Source organism: Platichthys flesus, chromosome 1 (assembly GCF_949316205.1).
Source record: "Platichthys flesus chromosome 1, fPlaFle2.1, whole genome shotgun sequence".
NCBI classification, from domain to species: Eukaryota; Metazoa; Chordata; class Actinopteri; order Pleuronectiformes; family Pleuronectidae; genus Platichthys; species Platichthys flesus.
The window spans coordinates 17664252-17684549 of NC_084945.1; the positions used below are offsets into that span (position 1 = coordinate 17664252).

Here is a 20298-nt window from a genome sequence, read left to right on the forward strand (position 1 = left end):
AACAGCTCAACACTTTTTCAAAATAGCTTCTTTCCACTTATCCTCGTCCTCTCGGCATCTTCACCTCTACACTCCTCCCTTCCATCCAGACACCAGGCCGTCCACAACTCACAGTTTTCACTCATTTGTCTCCCCCGCGTCTCATCTCCAGCTGCCCAACTGTCTTCTTTGGTCTCATATCTCATGGCTGTGTTCAAACACAGCGCTGTGTGATTCTTTGATACTTATTTCTGCCTCTAGGAAATGCCAGGTTTCCTACTTGTGACCTGAAGTTCAGGAGTTACGACCAACCTCCTGTTCACACTTACTTTGCTTTCACTCATCTTCACAAGAGAAGTTCCAATACCAGCATGGAAATGCCTCTGACACTGTCAAACCATCAGGTCTCTTATTATTTCCCCCTGTATGTCTTACTTCTATATCAAATATCTCCTCATCTACATCTGTCGGTCAGTCTTTAGCCACATAAAGGTAACTCCTCACCAACCTTCTCATACTTCCTCCATTTCATTGCACAAATTTCTCTGTTGACCATGTAACTGCTTCTTCCTCTTCTCTCCTCATCATCTTTATGTCCTGTTTCCACCTCCCTCTTATCCTCTATTCCCTGCACTATACCTCCACCTCTCTCCATCGCTTGGTTACTGTTCTGCAGCTAAACTTCACTATTGCATTATCACATATTCAGCAGAAAGCCATTCCCTATCTTTTGTGCAGGTTGCATCTGTATGGGTGTGCGTGACATTGGTTTCACAATTGTGTTAACGTTTTGCAGCACACATCTCCTGTTTCCGCTTCCTGCTGTGTGTGTTTGTGTAATGTGTATGTATGTGCTTGTATCTGTTGACAACATTTTATCGCACACCTCTTGTTTTCGCTCGTGCATCGCAGAGTGCTTCAGCACTAATCTTCAGATTTGTGTTGGATTTGCATACATTCGTTAATAACATCGGGAGCAGCGCGTCAACACAAGGTGCTTAGACAATGTGAATTATTATTAGGGTTTCATTCATTCCACTTAATGATAAGTCAATATTTAGCCCTGCCAATGAACTACTGATAAAAATGTGTGTTGTGGATTAGGGTTATCCGAGCTCTCTAGGAGACCAAAACCCCTCCACAACTTTAAACAAACCAAACACTTTTAAATACCTGAATATATTACAAGGGGTTTGGCACAAAGTGCACAGCAAGCGTGCACATACAATGTTTGCATGCTGACGGGCGCACACACACACACACACACACACACACAGACAGACAGACAGACAGACAGACGGACAGACAGACAGACAGACAGACAGACTGGTGGAACACATCTGCATGCTTGGACACAGAAAGGAAAAATCGTACTCTTTAGGTCTTAGCTTAACACACAACTTAACTAGCTTCACTCCTTCTTTTGCTCTGGAGGGGCCAGACTATATGCCATGTTGATGTTGAGAAATCAAATCAGAGTGGATTGACTTTCTCACACAGAGCAGTGTCCCCCTGTGGACACCCACATGAGGATGTTGGGGCAGCAGACACACACAGACTTTTCCCAGCTGACTGGTTGTCCTCTTTCTGGTATCTTTTTTTTTTTTTTTTTTAAATCTCAACAAAATAACCATCTGGGCATATGTGATATTGTGTACATTTTTGTGTATGTGCATCTTTGCCTGTTTGTGTCTCGAAGGTTTGTTTAAGTGTGTGTGCTGAGCTAAGCTTAGGTAAATGCTTTTGTGGCACTTATATTTTCACCACTCTACAGGGATTCAGTAAAGAGTGAGACACAGCAGGCAGCTGTTAGAGTGTGTTTAAAGTATCTCAGAGAGAACAACAGAGCGACAAGAGAAAGAGTGACAGCGAGAGAGAGAGAGAGAGAGAGAGAGAGAGAGAGAGAGAGAGAGAGAGTATAAAGTAAGTAAGTGATAAGTAATAAAGAAATACACTTACATATCCCCCCCAAGTATCTGTGCCATTAGTTCAGGATGGATCAAACATATGATCGAGAGATAACCCTTTTTGTCAATTACAGATTAAACATTTTGTGATGAGGAAATAAACACTACTATGTTTTGAAGGAGATTGTCTGTCCCGTTATCATCACTATGATCACTAACGTGACTGGGATTGGAAGAGTTAGTGGGTTAAGCTGGGCCTAGACCACTGGGCTTTTGAAATCCTGACTGAGGTTAAAATCAGGTTCTGTCACGAAAATAAGGAAAATCTTTCTTCTGTATAATTTTAAACATGCCCACACTATTAGATTAGAAAAGAAGGGCACATCACACACTTCTGGATATTATCAGGGTCATTGCTCTATTGTTAAGACTTTTCCGCAGGTTCCAGAGAATAAACAACTGTTATGTTTAAGTGAAACAACTTGAGTCCTGTTGTATGAGGCAACACATGACAGAGGCCCAGTCTTTGTTGGTTGACAGAATTAAATTAGAATCATTCATATTTGCTGTTGGTCTACCTCTTCCTTGTGGATGCTGCTGAAATCGAATTGTTTTAGGCACTAAGTGAAAAGGTGCAAGCAGACCAACTGTGAGTCAGCAGTTATTGCCCGTTACCACGTAACAGAGTAATACTGTGCCACTGCTTTCAGACCAGGTTTAAGTTGGTCAAAAGTGTTATCATTTTCCATTAGATCAAGATATCAATACATCCAATCCCCCATCATTTTTAGACGAACACGCCCAACGGACCATAAATGGGAGCAAATGCTTTTGCTATTTGAACTGTCACAACCTGGCTGTTACTACTATGAGAAAGTGGGAGATGCACCAGTTTGAAAGCTCAAAAAGCAATATTTATTCAACAAAAGATACTGCTACATAAATACCCTGAATGATGGAACGTCAATGTCAGTGGTATCAGTGTTGAAGGTGTGCATGAGGCCATTGGATAGGCAAAAGTCATCTGCATTGTGGTTTATGCTGCTTTTCATTAGGTGTAAGATAGAGACCTGGGTGTTTGTGTTCTTATGCCTGAGAGTTTCATTAACGCGACGGCTCTTACCTGTTAGTTAAGTCCTTCAATGTTAATTGTTATTGGATTAACAATATGTAACAACATCAGGATAAAATAAAGGCAAATGAAATGGGCCCACACACACACACACACACACACACACACACACACACACACACACACACACACACACACACACACACACACACACACACACACACACACACACACACACACACACACACACACACACACACACACACACACACACACACACCAGTTTGTCCTCAGCTCTGTGCTCCTGACAGCCTCTCGTTTTATTCATGCCAGTCATTAAAGTAAACCTAATAGAAAAGCCATCATCATAAATACATTAACAGAGAGAGAAATGTCTTCCTGTGTTCAGAGAGCACTCAATCTTCTAAAGCAGCCAGACGCTGCTGTTTGGAATGCACTACTGTTGGCCATTTGCTACCCATCATTGATGAGGGGCTTTTGGCAATGATTAACACACACACACACACACACACACACACACACACACACACACACACACACACACACACACACACACACACACACACACACACACACACACACACACACACACACACACACACACACACACACACACACACACACACACACTAAGAAAATACTGAGAATCTTCTGGCAGAAAGAATGGAAGGACATGCAAAGGATGTGTGACTCTACACGAGGAAACATTCAGATACATATACCGAAGCAGAGACAAAAAGTGAAGCATGCAAGTTGAAGTAATAAACCATGCACATTTGCACACACTCACACACACTCACACACACTCACACACACAAACGCATCCACTCTCACAACTCCGCCAGGCTCGGAGTGAGCTAGCTTAACTACTAGGATAATTTCCCTCCAGCAAATGGTCACTGTGCCCTTGAAAAACATATTTGATTATTACTTTTTCCTCCCCCTCCTCTTTTTTTCTTTTAGCATCATCACAGCCATTTTCATCACGCGCTCTGATGATGGCACGGCAAGGCGCGTTAAGATAACACCCCGGCACCGCCAGGCTTTTAACACTTAAACGGTGAAAAGGGATATTCAGATTTGTCCTTGAACGTTTGGATGGGGCCTGCTGGGCTGGGACAGAGGGAGGGAGTACGGGAAGGAGTTAAAGGAACGCACAAATTGTTTCAGATTCACTCACTTTGAGAAAAAGTGAGGCGGGGAGGGTGTTTATGGTAGCACCCAGAGTGAGTGATGGGATAGGCAGGGTTGAAGGGCAGATGGAAGAGTTAAAAAAACTGCACACCATAAAGAACAAGTGTGAAGGGGAAATGATTAGTGGAGCGCACACAGCGAGGCAGGGGACTCGGGGAGAGTCAGGGAGCAACGGGAGGCCAAAGACACCACGTACGTTCCTTTAAACACCATCCAATCTCACCTAAATCTGAGCTAAACATCATACATACAACCTCAGACAGAGGCAAAAAAAGGAGGAGCAAATGATGAGCTCAAAAGTTGGTCTTGAACCTACAGCACAGGAGGAAATGGCGCAAAAAATGGAGGCACTTTTGTCCAAAAACAAACAATATTTAATCTACTTGAAAGTGAAATGAAAGCTGTTTAAACAGACTGGTGGATTTGGAAGCGAGGGATTTAGCACAGAGACTTTGTGTTATTGTATAACAACTCTGGATTCTGAGGAAAAGGATTATAGAGCATTTCAATAATACCCCAAAGTCTAAAACTGGCCAGATTTATGCTGGCCAGTACAGAAGGCAACAAGTGTCACTGGCCCAGGTAAGTTTGTATAAAGTCACATTTAGCCAGGAACATGTTTCGACTTGCTTCAAATCTACACCGGCCATATCACAAAAGCAGCCTGTCAGCAGCAGATGTGACCCAATCTGTTCAGCCACAGTAACACAGTGCACTTTAAAGCTGTGTGACAAGTCCCAGCATTAATACACAATTGACATGGTTAGGTTTGTTGTTAGGTTTGCAGTTTGAAATAACTGGAGACCTTAAAAGAGGTTTTGTGTCACAGTAAAGTGCCTAGAGCACAAGTGAGGCACAAATAGCTCTACTGCTCCCATCTGTCAGATATATACTGAAACCATTGACTGAGTACGACAACTGAGGAACCAGTTTTACTGAGGCAAAGGATTTGAGAACCTGAGTCAACACATTTCCGATGGAGAAGAAACGGGCAGGGCTGACTTCACTGGTGCAGTATTTTTTAACTTTCCCCAAGGAGGAGAGGATTCCATGAAACTTGGTGAAGAGATGTGACACGGGTCCGGGATAAACACAGCACTTTTTTTTTTTTTAGATCTTAATATGAGATTTTTTAACATTTTCATGGATCTTGATTGTTAAAAATGATCCACATTCAGGGAACTGATATCTATGAGTGTATAAAAAGTGGTGCAGTTTGATTGAATTTCAGGGGCCTCGGTTCTCTAATCAGGGTTAACCCTGAACCTAATCTAGTTTATATGAAATTAAATCACAAATCCTACTTATAGAAGCTTTAAATGCAAAGTTAAATACACCCCAACTGAAACAGAAAATAACAGTTGGCGTAAGCAGAATAGTGGACTTCTGTAAGTATAAAGAAATACTGTGCAGTCTCCTGTTACAGAGGGACACTTACAAGAAGAAAGGAGACAGAAAGGTCAAGTCAAGTAATATACTTTATATGGCAGAGTGCGGATTTCTTTGGGACAGGTTGGGTGAGATCACTTCCCTGACCCTGATTCTATTTCACCTGATCTACACTGGATGGTTTCCTGTTTCAAATCAAATAGTCCAGTCTGGAACACACACTCAAGTGTTGGTGAGTGTGTGCTCATGCAACTGTAGGCTGCATATTTTTGGGTGAGCGTGCATGCACAAACTGTTCTGTTGTGTATGGTTGTTGTTGTGTTTGTGCGTGGACGATTGTGTGTATATCCACGTGTGCACATGAGAATGCGAGCCAGTACGTGTATCTGTTGCCAGACGGCTGTCTCCTGGCATTGCTGTTCCCCTGCAGTGTGTGTGTATGGTTGTTGACAGTGTGGACGGTAATGTGTGATAGATCGCACTTCAGGGACCCCATAATCACATCAGCCTAACCTAGTCTATCAGCTGGGCACAATGGGATACCCTTCACTCCTCCTTTAATCTGCTCCATCTAGCTCTTCACCACTCGTCTCCTCTCCTGCTTCCTCTTACTTTCTTTCCTTTCTCTTTCAGTTTTTTTCCTGTTTACTTTATCTAAAGTGTATTTTACTTTTCTTTCTTCTATTATTTCCTTCACATTTAAACTTTCATTCTTTATTTTCTGCTTCATCAATTTCATTACATCTTGCATTTTCTCTCACAGTCAAACTGTTCAAAGTTTGTATTGACATCAAGCTTAATTGGTATCCTTCAGTTTTGTATTACTTTTGTGTACGTATTCTGTAGTCATTACTATTATTTACTTTCAATTGAATTATATTGAATATATATTCCTCTTTTAAAAACATTTTTGTTCTCTCTCTCTTTCTTTATCTCCTTTCTTTCGCTAATCTCAAGTCACTCACTAAATCATTAAAATACAAAACCCTGGACATGGTGAGAGGGAGCAATGAGAACAAATGGTGCCAAGGTTAAGTATCCTATCCTATAATAGGTGTTGCTGTGTGCATGTTGTGTGAGTGTCTTGAAACAGACGTGTGGGGTCGAGGTTGCGGAGCCGGCCCCAGGGCTCCCCGACAGCGCGGTGCACCCGGCAAATGGCCCTTAGCCTTGCTAGTGCCGCTAGCCCTACGATCCATCATACCATATGTTCTCAATGGGGAAGCTAACGCTAATGACTGATGAGTAGAAGGGATGGGGCCGTAAAGGGAGGGAGGGAGGGAGGGAGAAAGAGGAGGAGTGGGATGAGGAAGAAAAGAAAGGTGGAGCAAGAAGCAGAGAAGGTGGGGAAGACAAGTTGAGGTAAAGTAACAAAGAAGATGACAGAGGAGAGGGGATATTAATAAAGGAGGGAGATGGAGAGGAAGAGGTGGTGGGGAGCATATGCACTCCCTGGGAGGCCCCCTGAAATGAAGGATGACCGTATAACCTGCTCAGCTTGAATGGAAGAGAGGATTCAGCGAAGAAGCAGAAAAGGAAGAGAGGACTCTAAACAAGTGACAATGTGAGAGTAAAAAACTATATTTAAAAAATAACAACAAATAACTCCTTTACAAAAAATGTAATGAAAGACACATTGAAAACAATTTCATGCAAGATATTTATATTGTGATCAGATATATAACTAAAACAGCCATGGAATCAGAACCATAATTGGAATTAATCTTTTGTTTTTCAGCATATTTTCTTTCTAGGAACTATTTTTTATTGGCCTGTGTGTACAAGGGTCTTGTGTGTGTTTGTGTATTTGCAGTTAGGCTAATGGAGTACCATAGGCCTGTCCATATGGGGCCATTGTTTATGTGTGATGAATAGAGTGCACGTGTCTCCCTCTGGCACTCAACACTAAGCGAACCCTGCTGAGGGCACCCTGTTGACTCTGTGTGTGTGTTTTTGTGCGTGTGTGGGTGCATTTTATATGTCTTTATGTGAGTGTGTGTGTGTGTGTGTGTGTGTGTTTGTTTGCATTTGTGTGAAGGAGAGAGAATGACTGTGTATTTGTCCTGCTGTGTGCTTGGCAGTGCCCTCAACGGTGCCATCCCAAGTGTGTTTCATCATCATCTGCCATGACAAAGATGTCTAATGACACACACATACACCCACACCCTTGCATAGACACACACACAAACACACACACGCACAACCACACAGTCCCATCTGTGCCATGGTATCCGGGTGCATCGGGACACCGCAGGAGAGGAAGAAAGGGAAACGACCCCACGTTCCTGCACCATGTGTCTAACTCAGCCCTCCTTGATTTACTCTCCTGTCGTGTCGTTTTTTTTGTGTCACTCTCTCATTTTTCGGCCAATAAACGTTAAGGCATCACCAGGGACTAAACCCTGACAAGATCATTTTTGGGCCATAGTAAATAGTTTTTTGAAACAACAGGTTTTACAATAAAGGATTAAGAGCAGTTTGGGACCAAGAAGGCTCAGCAGGCCGTCAAACTTTATCCAGTGTGCTTTCATTGCCGAGCAAAAACTTCAATCTTATTCTAACAACAGTGGATGTTAAGTTAGTGTTTCCTTCACTCACCGGGGACATATGTATGCACCTCCCCCTTCTCAGCATCGCCGCAGCACAGCGGTACATCATCTACAATCCGGCCTCCGCAGCACTGGACCCCATAGCCGTCATGCAGGCTCCTGCTACAGCAAAGCTGGCCGCCTTTCATGGAGTAAGGAACCCCCCCACAGCAGCTGTCACCCAGCCCCACTGAGACCCGGCCCTGCGAGTGGTCAGGACAGCAGTATTCATCTACAGAGACAAGGACGGATGAAGGAAACACTTGAACACAACATGGAAAAGAACAGACTCAAATCCAGTAGAAAAGAACAACTCCCATGTAAACATAAAAACATGAAGTAATCTGAAACCCACTGGTTTTCAAATGCACGTAGTATCCTCCGCAGCACTGGTGGTCGGGGAGAGCTGGGAGCAGTTTGCCACCGCAGCAGACCGGGTTGGAGGAATTACTAAAACTCAGATAAGTGCCCTCACAGCAGTGATGATGTGGCTTCTTAGTGTGCAAACGTCCACTGCAGCACACCTAGTTAACACAGACAGACAAACACATAGAATAATAACTTTTTTAAATATATATACATATGAATAGATTTTCACACAACAATATATACAAAAATGAACAGACAGTGAAATAAAACGACTAATGTGAGGGCCTTGAAAGTGACTATATGCCAAATCAGTCGATATATAGGCCACCACTGACTGATGGGGTTTCATTCACCCAGTGGTTGAAAATACAAAATTATCAGTATGAAATTATACTTAGAGCATCAGAAGTAACTGTTGGGCTCTACTGAAGGCTATTTTAGTTATTTAAGTATTAATGTATCACGTAAATGTTGCATCGGATTTAAAATTTGTATTTACTTGTAGGTAATTAAATCCATTATTATACATAATTGTTTAATCATTTCTTTAATAAATAAATCTGCAAAATAACAAGTAACTTAAGCTTTACAATAAATGAAGTGCCTTTCAAATCAGTTGTTACCAATGCAGATACATCAACCAAAACACTACTACTTTTTTGGCACCTTAATCATGAAAATGGATTTTCATGAATTCCCAAATTTATACAAGCTACAGTTGTACGCTTCAGTAATAATCTAGATTTCTTCCCTTGATGAAGAAATGAAAGGTTATAAGGGTACATCTTGTGTGTTTTGTCAAAATTAACTTATTACAGATGCAAGACTCACAATGGAGGACTGTTTGTGCTTGTGATATAGGGAGATTTCTTTCTGGGTTCATGAGCCTGTGCACTCATAATACTTAAATAAGTGTGTATGTGAGTGTATGTGTGAGCTGACAGTGAATCTTATGGTAGTGGGTGCTGTGGGGACAAATGTATGACTGTGCCAACTTGGCCGGTATTCAGTGGTCACACAAGAATGGAAGTGAATGCAGATGACAAGTTATCCTGTTTAGGGAATTAATGACTGAGAGGATGACCATGGGCACTCTATAAATAGTGTGCATTTGGAAGTGTGAGATTGTGTATTTGTCTAAAGAGTCACTATTTATCTGTCTGTGTATGTGTCTGGTGAGGACGAACATGAGGGTACACAGAGAAAAACTGTATCTCATCTTTAGATCAGCAGCCAAAGACCCAGAATTGAAGAAATTATTTACAGAAAAAGAAAAATACAAAACAATAAGAACAATAAAATCACTTCAAACATTACCTGCACGTCAGGAAGGAAGCAGGATGCTCCACACACACCGTGACTGGCAGGACACTGCAGGTAGGAACATCTGAACCTTAAACCACCTGCACCTTCTGACTCTTCTCCCACAGTGGACATGACCCCAGCTGACCCACTGGTGCATGACCTCAGGGTCCGTCTTAAAACCTTGTAACCCAGCATGATGCCACTGGGTTTGCCTGGATGGGACCAGTTCAACCTCACCGCCCTGAGACAGAGAGGGGGTGACACACAATTATGCCCACACACTTACACTTCATGCATGGTTAATGCCTGACAACGTTGAGTTACAGTGTCAGGGTGTGTGTATCTTTATACACTTCAGACTATTGATTTTCCTCTGCTTTATCGCTGACATCTTTGGCAGGGAGAGACCTGTGTAGTAACACTCAGAGTTACAACTTCCAGTCTCCAAAGGAGAAAATAAGCCACAAATCACCACTTTCCTTTGCATCTGTAAGATTTGCAGCATAACGGTTTAGGTCAAATGTGGGAAGCAGAGCATTTAAATGTCGTTAAATTTAACTGACTGCAAACAAAATGTCAGTTTACTATCATACTTTATTCATTTGGGAAGCTGTTAAAAAGCATCTTTGAGATAATCTGATTAAATTATGGTCAGATGACTTTAAATAACCTTTATTGAACCAGATAATCTCAATTATGAACTGCAGTGCTTTAATGGATTACTTTATGCTAAACATGTTATATGGTTCACCAGCATTTACTGTTAGAAAGTACATCTTCAGTCTTTATAGACTATTGAAGAGGAATATGTGCGACAATCATTGTCTTTACAGCAGTAGGAATAAATGCAGTTATCTTTTGTTATCCAACATAATCTGTTTCAAAGAACTAACATTAAAATACTCTCTATTTCAAGGATGGACAGATCGCTGACACTGAGTAAAATAAAACATCATTTTAATGCAGTCCTCCTGTCACAGGTCCCACAGTTTGCTGTGTTGGTGCGAGCTGTATTGATTCTGTTGTGTCAAAGCTGCAAACCGACCTGTGTGCTGCCGATAAACATTAAAGATTACTACACCCAAACCAAAGGCTGTAAGATTTAATGAACCTGGAACAACGGCAACACTCAAAATATGGTCACAAAATATGATCATTCACAGAAGAAAGACCAGCAGGGGCCCTGAGGAAAGTGAAAGAATAACTGAGGAAACATCTGCAGCACATCTGCCTGTTACCTGGGACTGATCACTTGTGTGTGTGGCGTGCCCAGGTCAGCAGGCAGGTCCTCCACAGTGGTTGTCTGAGTGACATTACTTCTGACACATGCGTACACAGTGCACACCTCCACCTGAAATCCACACGACACATCGGACCAAAACGTGACTCACATGCTTTCATATTTGTATGTGTGCGTTCTTGTCAGCAGTTGTTAGTGTGTGTACCTGTACATTGTAGACAGTATAAGGCAGCAGGTCTCCCAGCAGGTAGGACCCTGAGCTGTTGTCTACACTGCCACGGAGACGGTCATTGACATAGATGTAGTAACCAGTAACCGCTCCATTTGGCCGGAGAGGAGGGGACCAAAGCACCCGCACTGTGGCGCTGTCTACAGGAACCACCTCTGGAGCTGACATCCCCTCTGGCTCTGAGATACATGTGAAAGGAGTGACCCCAAAAATAAAGAACAACACAACAGTTTAAAAGTTTGAAGATTGGAGACATCACCCTCATCAAACACAGACATAACGAAACCAGAGTCCTCAGCCTCATTCAATGTGCAGCATTGTAAGTAATTTAAGATCACAGCAGCAAAAGATGATGTTTGTCTCGTTATCTTTTTAAAGGGTTAGGTTTTACACCATGATAACTGCTCCTACAGTGCTTTGGAATTATTTTACACAAAAACCCACATCACTAAAACTTTAACATGCCATTAAACTGTGCTGCATTAGTGGTCATCAGGACAGGCTTGTAAAAGTTAGAATAAAACCAGAGAAAAGGCACTCAGATGTCCCCAGTTTGCAGTAAAGACACTTAAAAACCCACGTACAACATTCTCTGGACATCATGCAAGCTTCTTTTCAAAGTTAGTATAGTAGCAGATCTCTGGTTTTAACGCAGCCATACAAACATTTCAGGCATCACAATTTTAATGTATATAAATGAGTGGGTGAGTGAAGCAGAAAGATACAGAGATGCTATGTGTTTTATGTGTAAAGCCAAAGACAAGTGTGTTTGTTGTACAAGACTTAGTCCAAGAGAGTTTGTGTGCTAACGGGACTCAGTTGAATTAGTGAATTAGTTTAAACTCTCTCAGCTCAGTGCTTTTTTAATATTTTCTCTATGATCAGCTGGTTATTTTTCTTACGACAGAATATTAGGGCCACATTGAAGAAACAACAATTCAGACACAACGAGAAAAAAGTAATGAATTTATGACATAAAGTCACAATATTACATTGAAGTTGAAATTTACGAGAATGCTGTCCTAGAATTACAAACGAAAAACGAAAGAAGTGACGAGTGTGAGGCATCTTGGGAAAAGAAACACTTTACAAAACAGTTTACACAAATAATGAATTACTCTTTTGGCACAACACACTATCTTAAGTATCAACACTCATAAAGTAAACCACACGGACCTGGAGAGGAGTTGCCTCTTTTGTTGAGGAGGAGATTTTCTCCCTCAAATTTTTAAATTTTATTCTCATCAGTATTATGACTTTATTCACGTCATATTACGACTTTGCTCTGGTAAAGTTGACTTATTGTCTGCTAAATGTACCCCAATACTCGTTGTAAAATACGTTGTATTTTGTCCATCTAATAGTTAACAGTGAATCTTCCAGTGAAACGGTCTCCACCTGTGTGGGTTGTGTTATTAACTCCTCTCTGTCTTTCACTGTCCCTTCAGTCTAATTCCTTTAATTCTCTAAATTCAAACTGCTATAGTAATAATAGAGTGAGGTAACCTATAGGAAATGAGTTCGGAATATGGAGGCAAACTAATGGGGTGTATTACAGAGACAGTGAAGGACACCAGAAAATCTGACAAATAGAGGACAAAGTTAATCTGTGTAAGAAAATGTAGAGAGAAGGGATCATTTTAAATAACAAAGAGAGGTAGAAAGAACAGAGTTAACTGTACAAATTCAAATGATAATGGAAACCAAGCAGGGAGAGGAAGAGAATCAAGCACAGACGTATAGTGAACGTGGTGGTGGAGATCGTACGGGCTCCATCTGTTATTGTAAGTGAAAATGCACTCAGCTAAGAGAAGTTAACCCAATTCATTTGCTGCCAATGCACTTACCTAAACCCAACCTACTGCTCTACATTTCATTTACTGCAGGATGGCATTATAGACGCAATACTGCACACTGAGCCCCTCTAGCTCATACACACACAGTCGCACACACATTTTTCTTGCCAATTAGACCTGATGTGTTAGCATTGCCCTATAGATTGCCGGCCATGTTAGGATGGTTGGTAGGGTTGAGCTGCATAAGTTAGAATATATTTGGCCTTGGTGTATGTGTGTCTGTGTTTGTGTGTATGTGTGCAGTCTTATAGCTGTAAAATAATGAAATTACCTCCAGAGCCCTCTCAGTTAAACGAGCCGTACTTTGCCTTTAGCACCTAATGATTTTCTAATGTTTTTAATGCACTTTTTATTATACTGCTCAGATTAGAGAGAAAGGGAGAGGCCTCTGACATATGATTATACTGAGACGGAAGAGGAACTGGACTGGATGGGGGGGTTGGCAGAGAGATGGTCTGATACAGAAAACAACAGCCACACTGAGAGGCCTCTGACATAACAATACACAGAGTGATTTGAAAGATAAACCCTTGAATGCCGAGACACATGGGCAGAGAGATGAAAATGAAATGGAAAGTCGACGCCTGATGACAGTTATGATAGCCTGTGCAAAACATATGGTTAATGACAGTAAAAGCTGACCCTGATTGAAAAGAGAAATACTAGTAGATCTACGAAGTTATAAACTTTAAAACTATTGATTTGTCATCCTAATATACTTCCAGTCTTAAATTAGAAACAGCTAAAACTGTGACAAGCTGCTTTTCAGACATGAACTCAGCAGAATGTCTGAATAATGAGGTTTAGATAAACAGCGCACCAGTAGATTCTCTAGAGCGTTGAGGTGAGGGGTGGTGCAGTATGAATGGGGTGGGACATAAAGTTTGAATTCAGTGTTTAATCACATGTTTTTGTTTACTGCACATCAAGACTGGCATCATTCTTATAGTTAAAAGTTTTCGAATGCAGAGTTCAGTGCATGTCTGAAAGCAGCTGAAATGACATGGTTTTCTTTTGTTTGTTTTTTGGTGAAAGATTTGTCTTGTTTTATTTATTTATATGTAAAGTACATAGGCTTTTATTAATGTAAAAATTGCATGGTAAAGTCTAGTAATTGCAGCCTGCTTTAGACACGGTGTCCGCCATGTTTGTTGTCTTCTTTGGCAGGTAGAACACAGCATGTGTGTACTGTTGTGTGTGGCCGTGTTTGTCGGTGTTTGGTGCCAATGAGAATTTTGCCACACCTTAAATCGGCCTCACACACACTTTGTATTGATTTCATGCCTCGCTACATGATGTGTTTAACATCTCCTGTGACGCACAGGAGACGCAGGGAGATGCATATTAACACAGGCACCTCTCTTAGATGTAATCGGATTTATGCACTGTACATTACACTACGTGCACAGCCACACACCCTCACATTTAAAAAGTAAGGATGCAAGTTTTAAACATTGTCTAAAATCAAATATTTTTTGCCAACAAACAAATCCCACAAACTAACACATACCTCCATCCTCTGTGGTGACATTAGCTATTGCCCTTGTTGTGTTATGTGCTCCGTTGGAGACCTGTAAAGACACCAGATATGTGCTGCTGGGCCAAAGGTCACTTATCACTGTGGAGTTGATCTCAGGGGGTAAAGCCAAGATTTGACTTGACTGGGGAGACTCTACTGTGAGGAAATATGACTCCACTGCTCCCTGCAGGTCCTGCAAGGCTGAGAAAAGAAACGGAGACAGAGGGAGGAAGAGTGAGGGACAGTTCAAAGGAAAAACCCTTTTGAGTTTCTTTTTGATAAATGTCAGGTGACAAAAACATCTTCACAGAACATGTCATGAGAATATGTTTGTGAGTGGATCTAATGTGTCTGTGTTTACTCTTTTGTCCTTGTGAAAAACAGTTTGAGCTTCAAACCTTTCTGAAATAACAGCCTGCGATGGGAGAAAAACTGAGTCAATGTGTGTGTGTCTGTGTGTTTGAGTGTGTGTGTTTAAGACGGAGGGTAATCTTACAGGGTTGTGTCCAGTTGACCTGTACTGCGGTGTGATTGATAGCATGAGCCGACAGAGATGGAGGATGGAGGGGAACCCCTGCCATGGTCACTGCGGTAACAACCTCTCCTGAGGAGAAGCCCACATCATTGTGGACCACTGACTGGTACTCGTAACGGGTGAATCTGTAGAGATATGATACTTATGTTAGAAAAAATTTGATCATGATACAAACTCTTCTGCAAGTACTGACAGATACTGTAAGCCATTGATCCAAATAAGGAAGAGTCGCCCCTTATGTTGGTTAATAGTGATCATAATTTCAGTCATGTCTGTCTTTATCTATTTCCTATTTATTATTAGGTTTTCTTTGGAGTTAGTTCTGTAACTCCTACTAAAGTTACAACCAGGGTAACTTCAGGTTTAGTTTGGGATTTCCGGTCACATGAAGCTTGTTCACTTCTTTCGGTGGAAATCACCATGGTAACTTGTGCTGAACGCCTAACCTGCTCCGGTGTAGGTTAAGTTGGAGATAAGAGATCAACCCGTATAAAAGCTCCGCCCACTGACCAATTACTTCCTATGCAACATGACATCAGTGTTCTTAGAGGATCCTGTTGAGCTCGGTGTGGAAGACAAGGGTCTTCAGAGAACGACAAAATCCCTTTACCTACTCTGAGTATCTTAATGAAAGATATAGATCCTCATCAGAGGGAATAATAAACATTTGTCAGCTGCTGGAACCAAACTTAACCAACCTGACACTTATGAAAAATGAGCTCAAAGTACCACAGACTGTGCATCACTCTAAGTTGCTTTACTTGTGGGAGTTACTGATATTGATGTACCGGGTGTGTTAGCAGTGGTGTAATAAGACTTCATTTAATAGGCTTTTATCCTTCCCTATAGGTTTATCCTATAAATTAAAAATTTCTGGTAACGGGATATAGATTTACCTTGTGACAGCCTCCCTCCCTTCCTGCCCCTCCTCCCTCTCTCTCTCTCTCTCTCTCTCTCTGAGACTTGAGCAGACAGCCCTCCCCTTTCATGTGCATATGTTCAGATCCTGATCATTCAAAACTGGGTGGATTTAACGAGTTTATAACCAGCTTTGATGACCGCTTAGGAAGTTTGCTATTGTTAGGTTAAGTTCAACCGGATATCCGAAAGATATCCTGGGTCACTCGCTATGTAGTACAGGCCCCTGGTTTCTCTTACTCTAAACAATAACAAAAAAAATTGTTTGATGACATTGTCTCAGCATTGGATCATGGGAAATGTTGTGTTCACCAGAAATGATGTTCACTGATATGATAATGTATAAAATGTTTTCACATGATCCACTAAAAGTGACCAATACAAACCCAGCCAGCTGTCGAGCTGCCAGTGGTAAGAATACAATTTTGGAGCAGTTTGAACATTGTTGAAAACATTTTGGATTATATACAAAGTCAATAACATATAAAACATAGGTCTGGTAATTTATAGACATTTCAATGAAGAATTATTACATATCATGTCTTTAAACTATCTATTTCCTCACATATTTATTTCTTCGACATCAATAATGAAGAAAAAAGCCAAGTGAAAAGTGCTGACACGTTCAAACAATTGTCAGTTTACTACTTGACTAAAGCCCAGTAGAGACACAACCGTGAAAAGAGTACATCCAGAGCCGTTTAGCAAGCATAGAGAGGAGGGGGAAAAAATTTGCTTCCACCAAGTGCCAAACTGAGATTAGGGGACGCTGTGTGAAAAACAATTTAATTCTTTGGGATATTTGCTTAATGTATCTTTGAGCGGTATTAAAAGATCGGCATCAGCGGCAGCTCGCCGATCAGCTCTGCACACACGGTCTGCTGCGGCGCCGGCGTTTGCTCTAGAGCTCATTTCAGTAATCTCACCTGCTTAGGCCTTTATCTTGGTAGAACAATTTGGTGCCGGAGTAAACATGGAGCCAGTGATGGAGATCTTCAGCAGGGGGAGGGGACTCGGATGTTACTGCAGGGACCGTGGCAATGGCCAGGGGCTGGTGGGTTTTACGTCTGAGCAACTTGTATCTGAAGGGGAGTTTTGAATAAAAGAACACACGCGCACATGTGGCGTTTAGGAATGCATTAACACACAACACATGTACAGAAATGCAGCAGTATGAGCACACAGACACACAACTGACTCTTCTGCTTATCACTCATTTCCTCCTCTTCTGCTGTTTCTCATCATCTCTATTCTTTTGCGCTCACTGTATCTCATCCCTCCCTCCCTGCACCCCTCCCTCTGTTGTTTTTTTTCTGCAGGGTTTGTGTTTTCCTCTCCCCACAGTGATGCTAATTTTTGCTGTAATCAGAAGAGAAGGGCTTAATGCTGCCTTTTAACCAACCCACTTAGACAAACACACAGAGCTGAGCAGAGCAGAACAGAGAGACGGGCTCATGCATTTTAATCATCTGCCAGGAAAATGGACCTTTATTTTAGGCCTAATCGCCGACATAGTAGAACAGGACGGAACAAAACAGACCGGGATGAGCATCGAGAGCGAGAAAACAGTGAAAAATGCACAGCACTTAGCTCATTACCAGGGAATTCATGTTAGCAGCTTGTTAACTGGTCCGATCTATTTTTCTACGTTTTTCAGCAGCAATTGAACATCTCCAGTGTGTCTCTTAATATTAACATGCTGTAAACTACAGTCTGAGCTGTCTGGTCTTTAACTGTAGGCTATAGCCAATGAACAAAAACACAAGGTTGGCTCAGATTATGTAAAGATGCGTAGTGACGCAGCCTGAGCTTCATATATATTGGGTCTTCATAATTAGTAATGGATTTTGGACGAGTGTCTGGTCGTACTGAGCTATTACCTAATCATCATGCCTTTACTTGTCTTGGTTATATTCCAGCAACCTTGTGCAATTGAAATTGAAAATTGATGAATACTGATCAACAGTAGGAAACCTGACTGAATCAAGTTGAGATAAGTGCAGTTGAAAGGTAAATCTAATCTACATACAATTTACATGTTGTGATTATAATTGATTAAACAAATTACAATTAAAGTATTTCCACTTAATGCTTTTCATCTCTACTCTTCCATTGTGTATTATATGTTCTTCCATTGTCCGCACACAAGCTAAGACAGTAGATTGGCCAATGAGCAAAGGTAAAACTATTTACCTCAATAGTTACTGACAGGTTTTACAATTAAAGAGAATTCTGCTTAAATTATATGTACAACATTTTTTTCATAACAATTTAATGCAGTTAAGGAAAAATCGTTAGCAGTGTGTTGCCGCATCACTTAACAATGTACATTTAATTTTTTATTGTACTTTGAACTTTTCTTACTTTTACTCCAGCACATATATCAGCAAATATCTGTATGGTCTACAGAAAGCAAGTACTTACCTACTTTTACCCAAATGCAAAAGTTGATTTGGTACTTTTACTTTCCGTCTATGTATTTGTACTTGTAAGTAAAAGGATAGAGTACCCCCTCCACCAGCTAGGTGAGCAGCAATTTGGACTCTAAGCTGTGCGGCCTAATACTCATGCAATCTAAACTTGTCAACTTAGATTAGAAATACATTACGGACAACATCTGGGTGGTTTCTGAGTAATATGCTTTTTACCTGATGTTGGGTCCATTGGGCCTGCGTGGTGGTTGCCAGGAAATGGCGAGGAACGACTCACTGACTGCCACAACTGACAGCGGTGCAAGGCCTTGAGGGCTTGTGGACAGTGTGGTGGCTGGAGTAGGCAGGCTCTCTGTACATCCTCCAACATGTCCATCACCCTCTGAACACGCCAACACAGTAATACTGTAGTTTTTGTATGGAATAAGGTCTGTTACTGTGATGCTGAGCTCAGATGTGTTCCCGCTGTCATGGAATATACGGGGTTCCGGGAGGCGGATCTCATAACCACGAATTTCTCCATTAGGAATGAGAGGAGGCGACCACGTGATCTGGAACACAAGTATGTTAGATTTAGTTTTAGGTTTGTTTATTATAAAAACAGCATAAAAAATAATCAGAGTAATACAAATATAATGTTGGTTTGGTTTACTTATTCCTTTAGAAGATTTATCCAAGAGAAGTCATCCCATTGGTTGGCTGATGTGTGTTAATGCATATGGTTGTATGTGTATGCGTGTGTGTGTGTTTGTGTGTGCTCAATTCTTTTGTGGAAAAAGATAACCCGACTTTGACTTGAGCAGAAGATTCCTTTTAAAACAGGACACAAACGCACGTACACACAAAACTACGTGCATGTGCACAAACACCATGGTAAAATAATGAAAGCAGCTGGTAATGGAATTGCTGCATGCAAAAACAAAAGCTTGCTGTTGTTGAGCGCTGCATCTGATTTGGAAACAGTTCAGTCTGTCAGCATTTCAGAGTGAAGATGAAGGTAACTGTGACTCACACACACACAGAGACAGACACAAACAACACACACACCTCTACATATTTGAATCAGAGCTATGTATAAAATAAAGGTTTAATTTCTACATCCACACACAAACACAAACCCAAGCCTGGTAAATGCAAATTCAAAAACTTTATGTGCATATACGCAGATACACACCTGTGTTTGTTTGTGTTTTGTCTGCTCTAACACAGTGACAGTATGAATACAAATGGTAATGTACAATAAGTGATCAGTTAAGAGATTGTTGAGACAAAGTATTTAGGTGATTAAGTGGTCAATGTTGATGAGAGTATTATGAATGAACATCAAGAATAATTATTCCTCATGCAACCTTGATATGCATTTAACAAGTGACACTGAGAGGTGACACAGGACAAACACACACACACACAAACACATGCATGCATACACTCACAAGCAAAAACACACACACACACACACACACACACACACACACACACACACACACACACACACACACACACACACACACACACACACACACACACACACACACACACACACACACACACACACACACACACACACACACACACACACACACACACACACACACGGGCAGGGTCAAGTTGAGTTAGGTAGCTCATTTCCCAAAGTGCGTGTTGGGTGTTCTTTGTGGTGGAAGTCATTTACAGATTGAATAGCCTGATGTAATCTGTAGATGGTGAGGACAGCGGAGACCCAGGACTGACATGGTGCACTGGGG

The 20298-nt window shown here is 41.4% G+C and overlaps 1 protein-coding gene across 1 annotated transcript in view; it reads right to left on the reverse strand.

Moving 5' to 3' along the window:
• Positions 1–20298, reverse strand: part of ush2a (Usher syndrome 2A (autosomal recessive, mild)) — a 187758-nt gene that overhangs the window by 60003 nt on the left and 107457 nt on the right. Inside the window, exons 53-61 of the mRNA XM_062387555.1 lie at positions 18770–19104; positions 17048–17203; positions 15165–15328; positions 14660–14869; positions 11270–11472; positions 11063–11175; positions 9837–10065; positions 8506–8674; positions 8161–8382 (exon numbers count right to left, since the gene is read on the reverse strand). Coding sequence (XP_062243539.1) covers positions 8161–8382; positions 8506–8674; positions 9837–10065; positions 11063–11175; positions 11270–11472; positions 14660–14869; positions 15165–15328; positions 17048–17203; positions 18770–19104 — 1801 coding nt within the window. The remainder of the gene's footprint in view (positions 1–8160; positions 8383–8505; positions 8675–9836; positions 10066–11062; positions 11176–11269; positions 11473–14659; positions 14870–15164; positions 15329–17047; positions 17204–18769; positions 19105–20298) is intronic.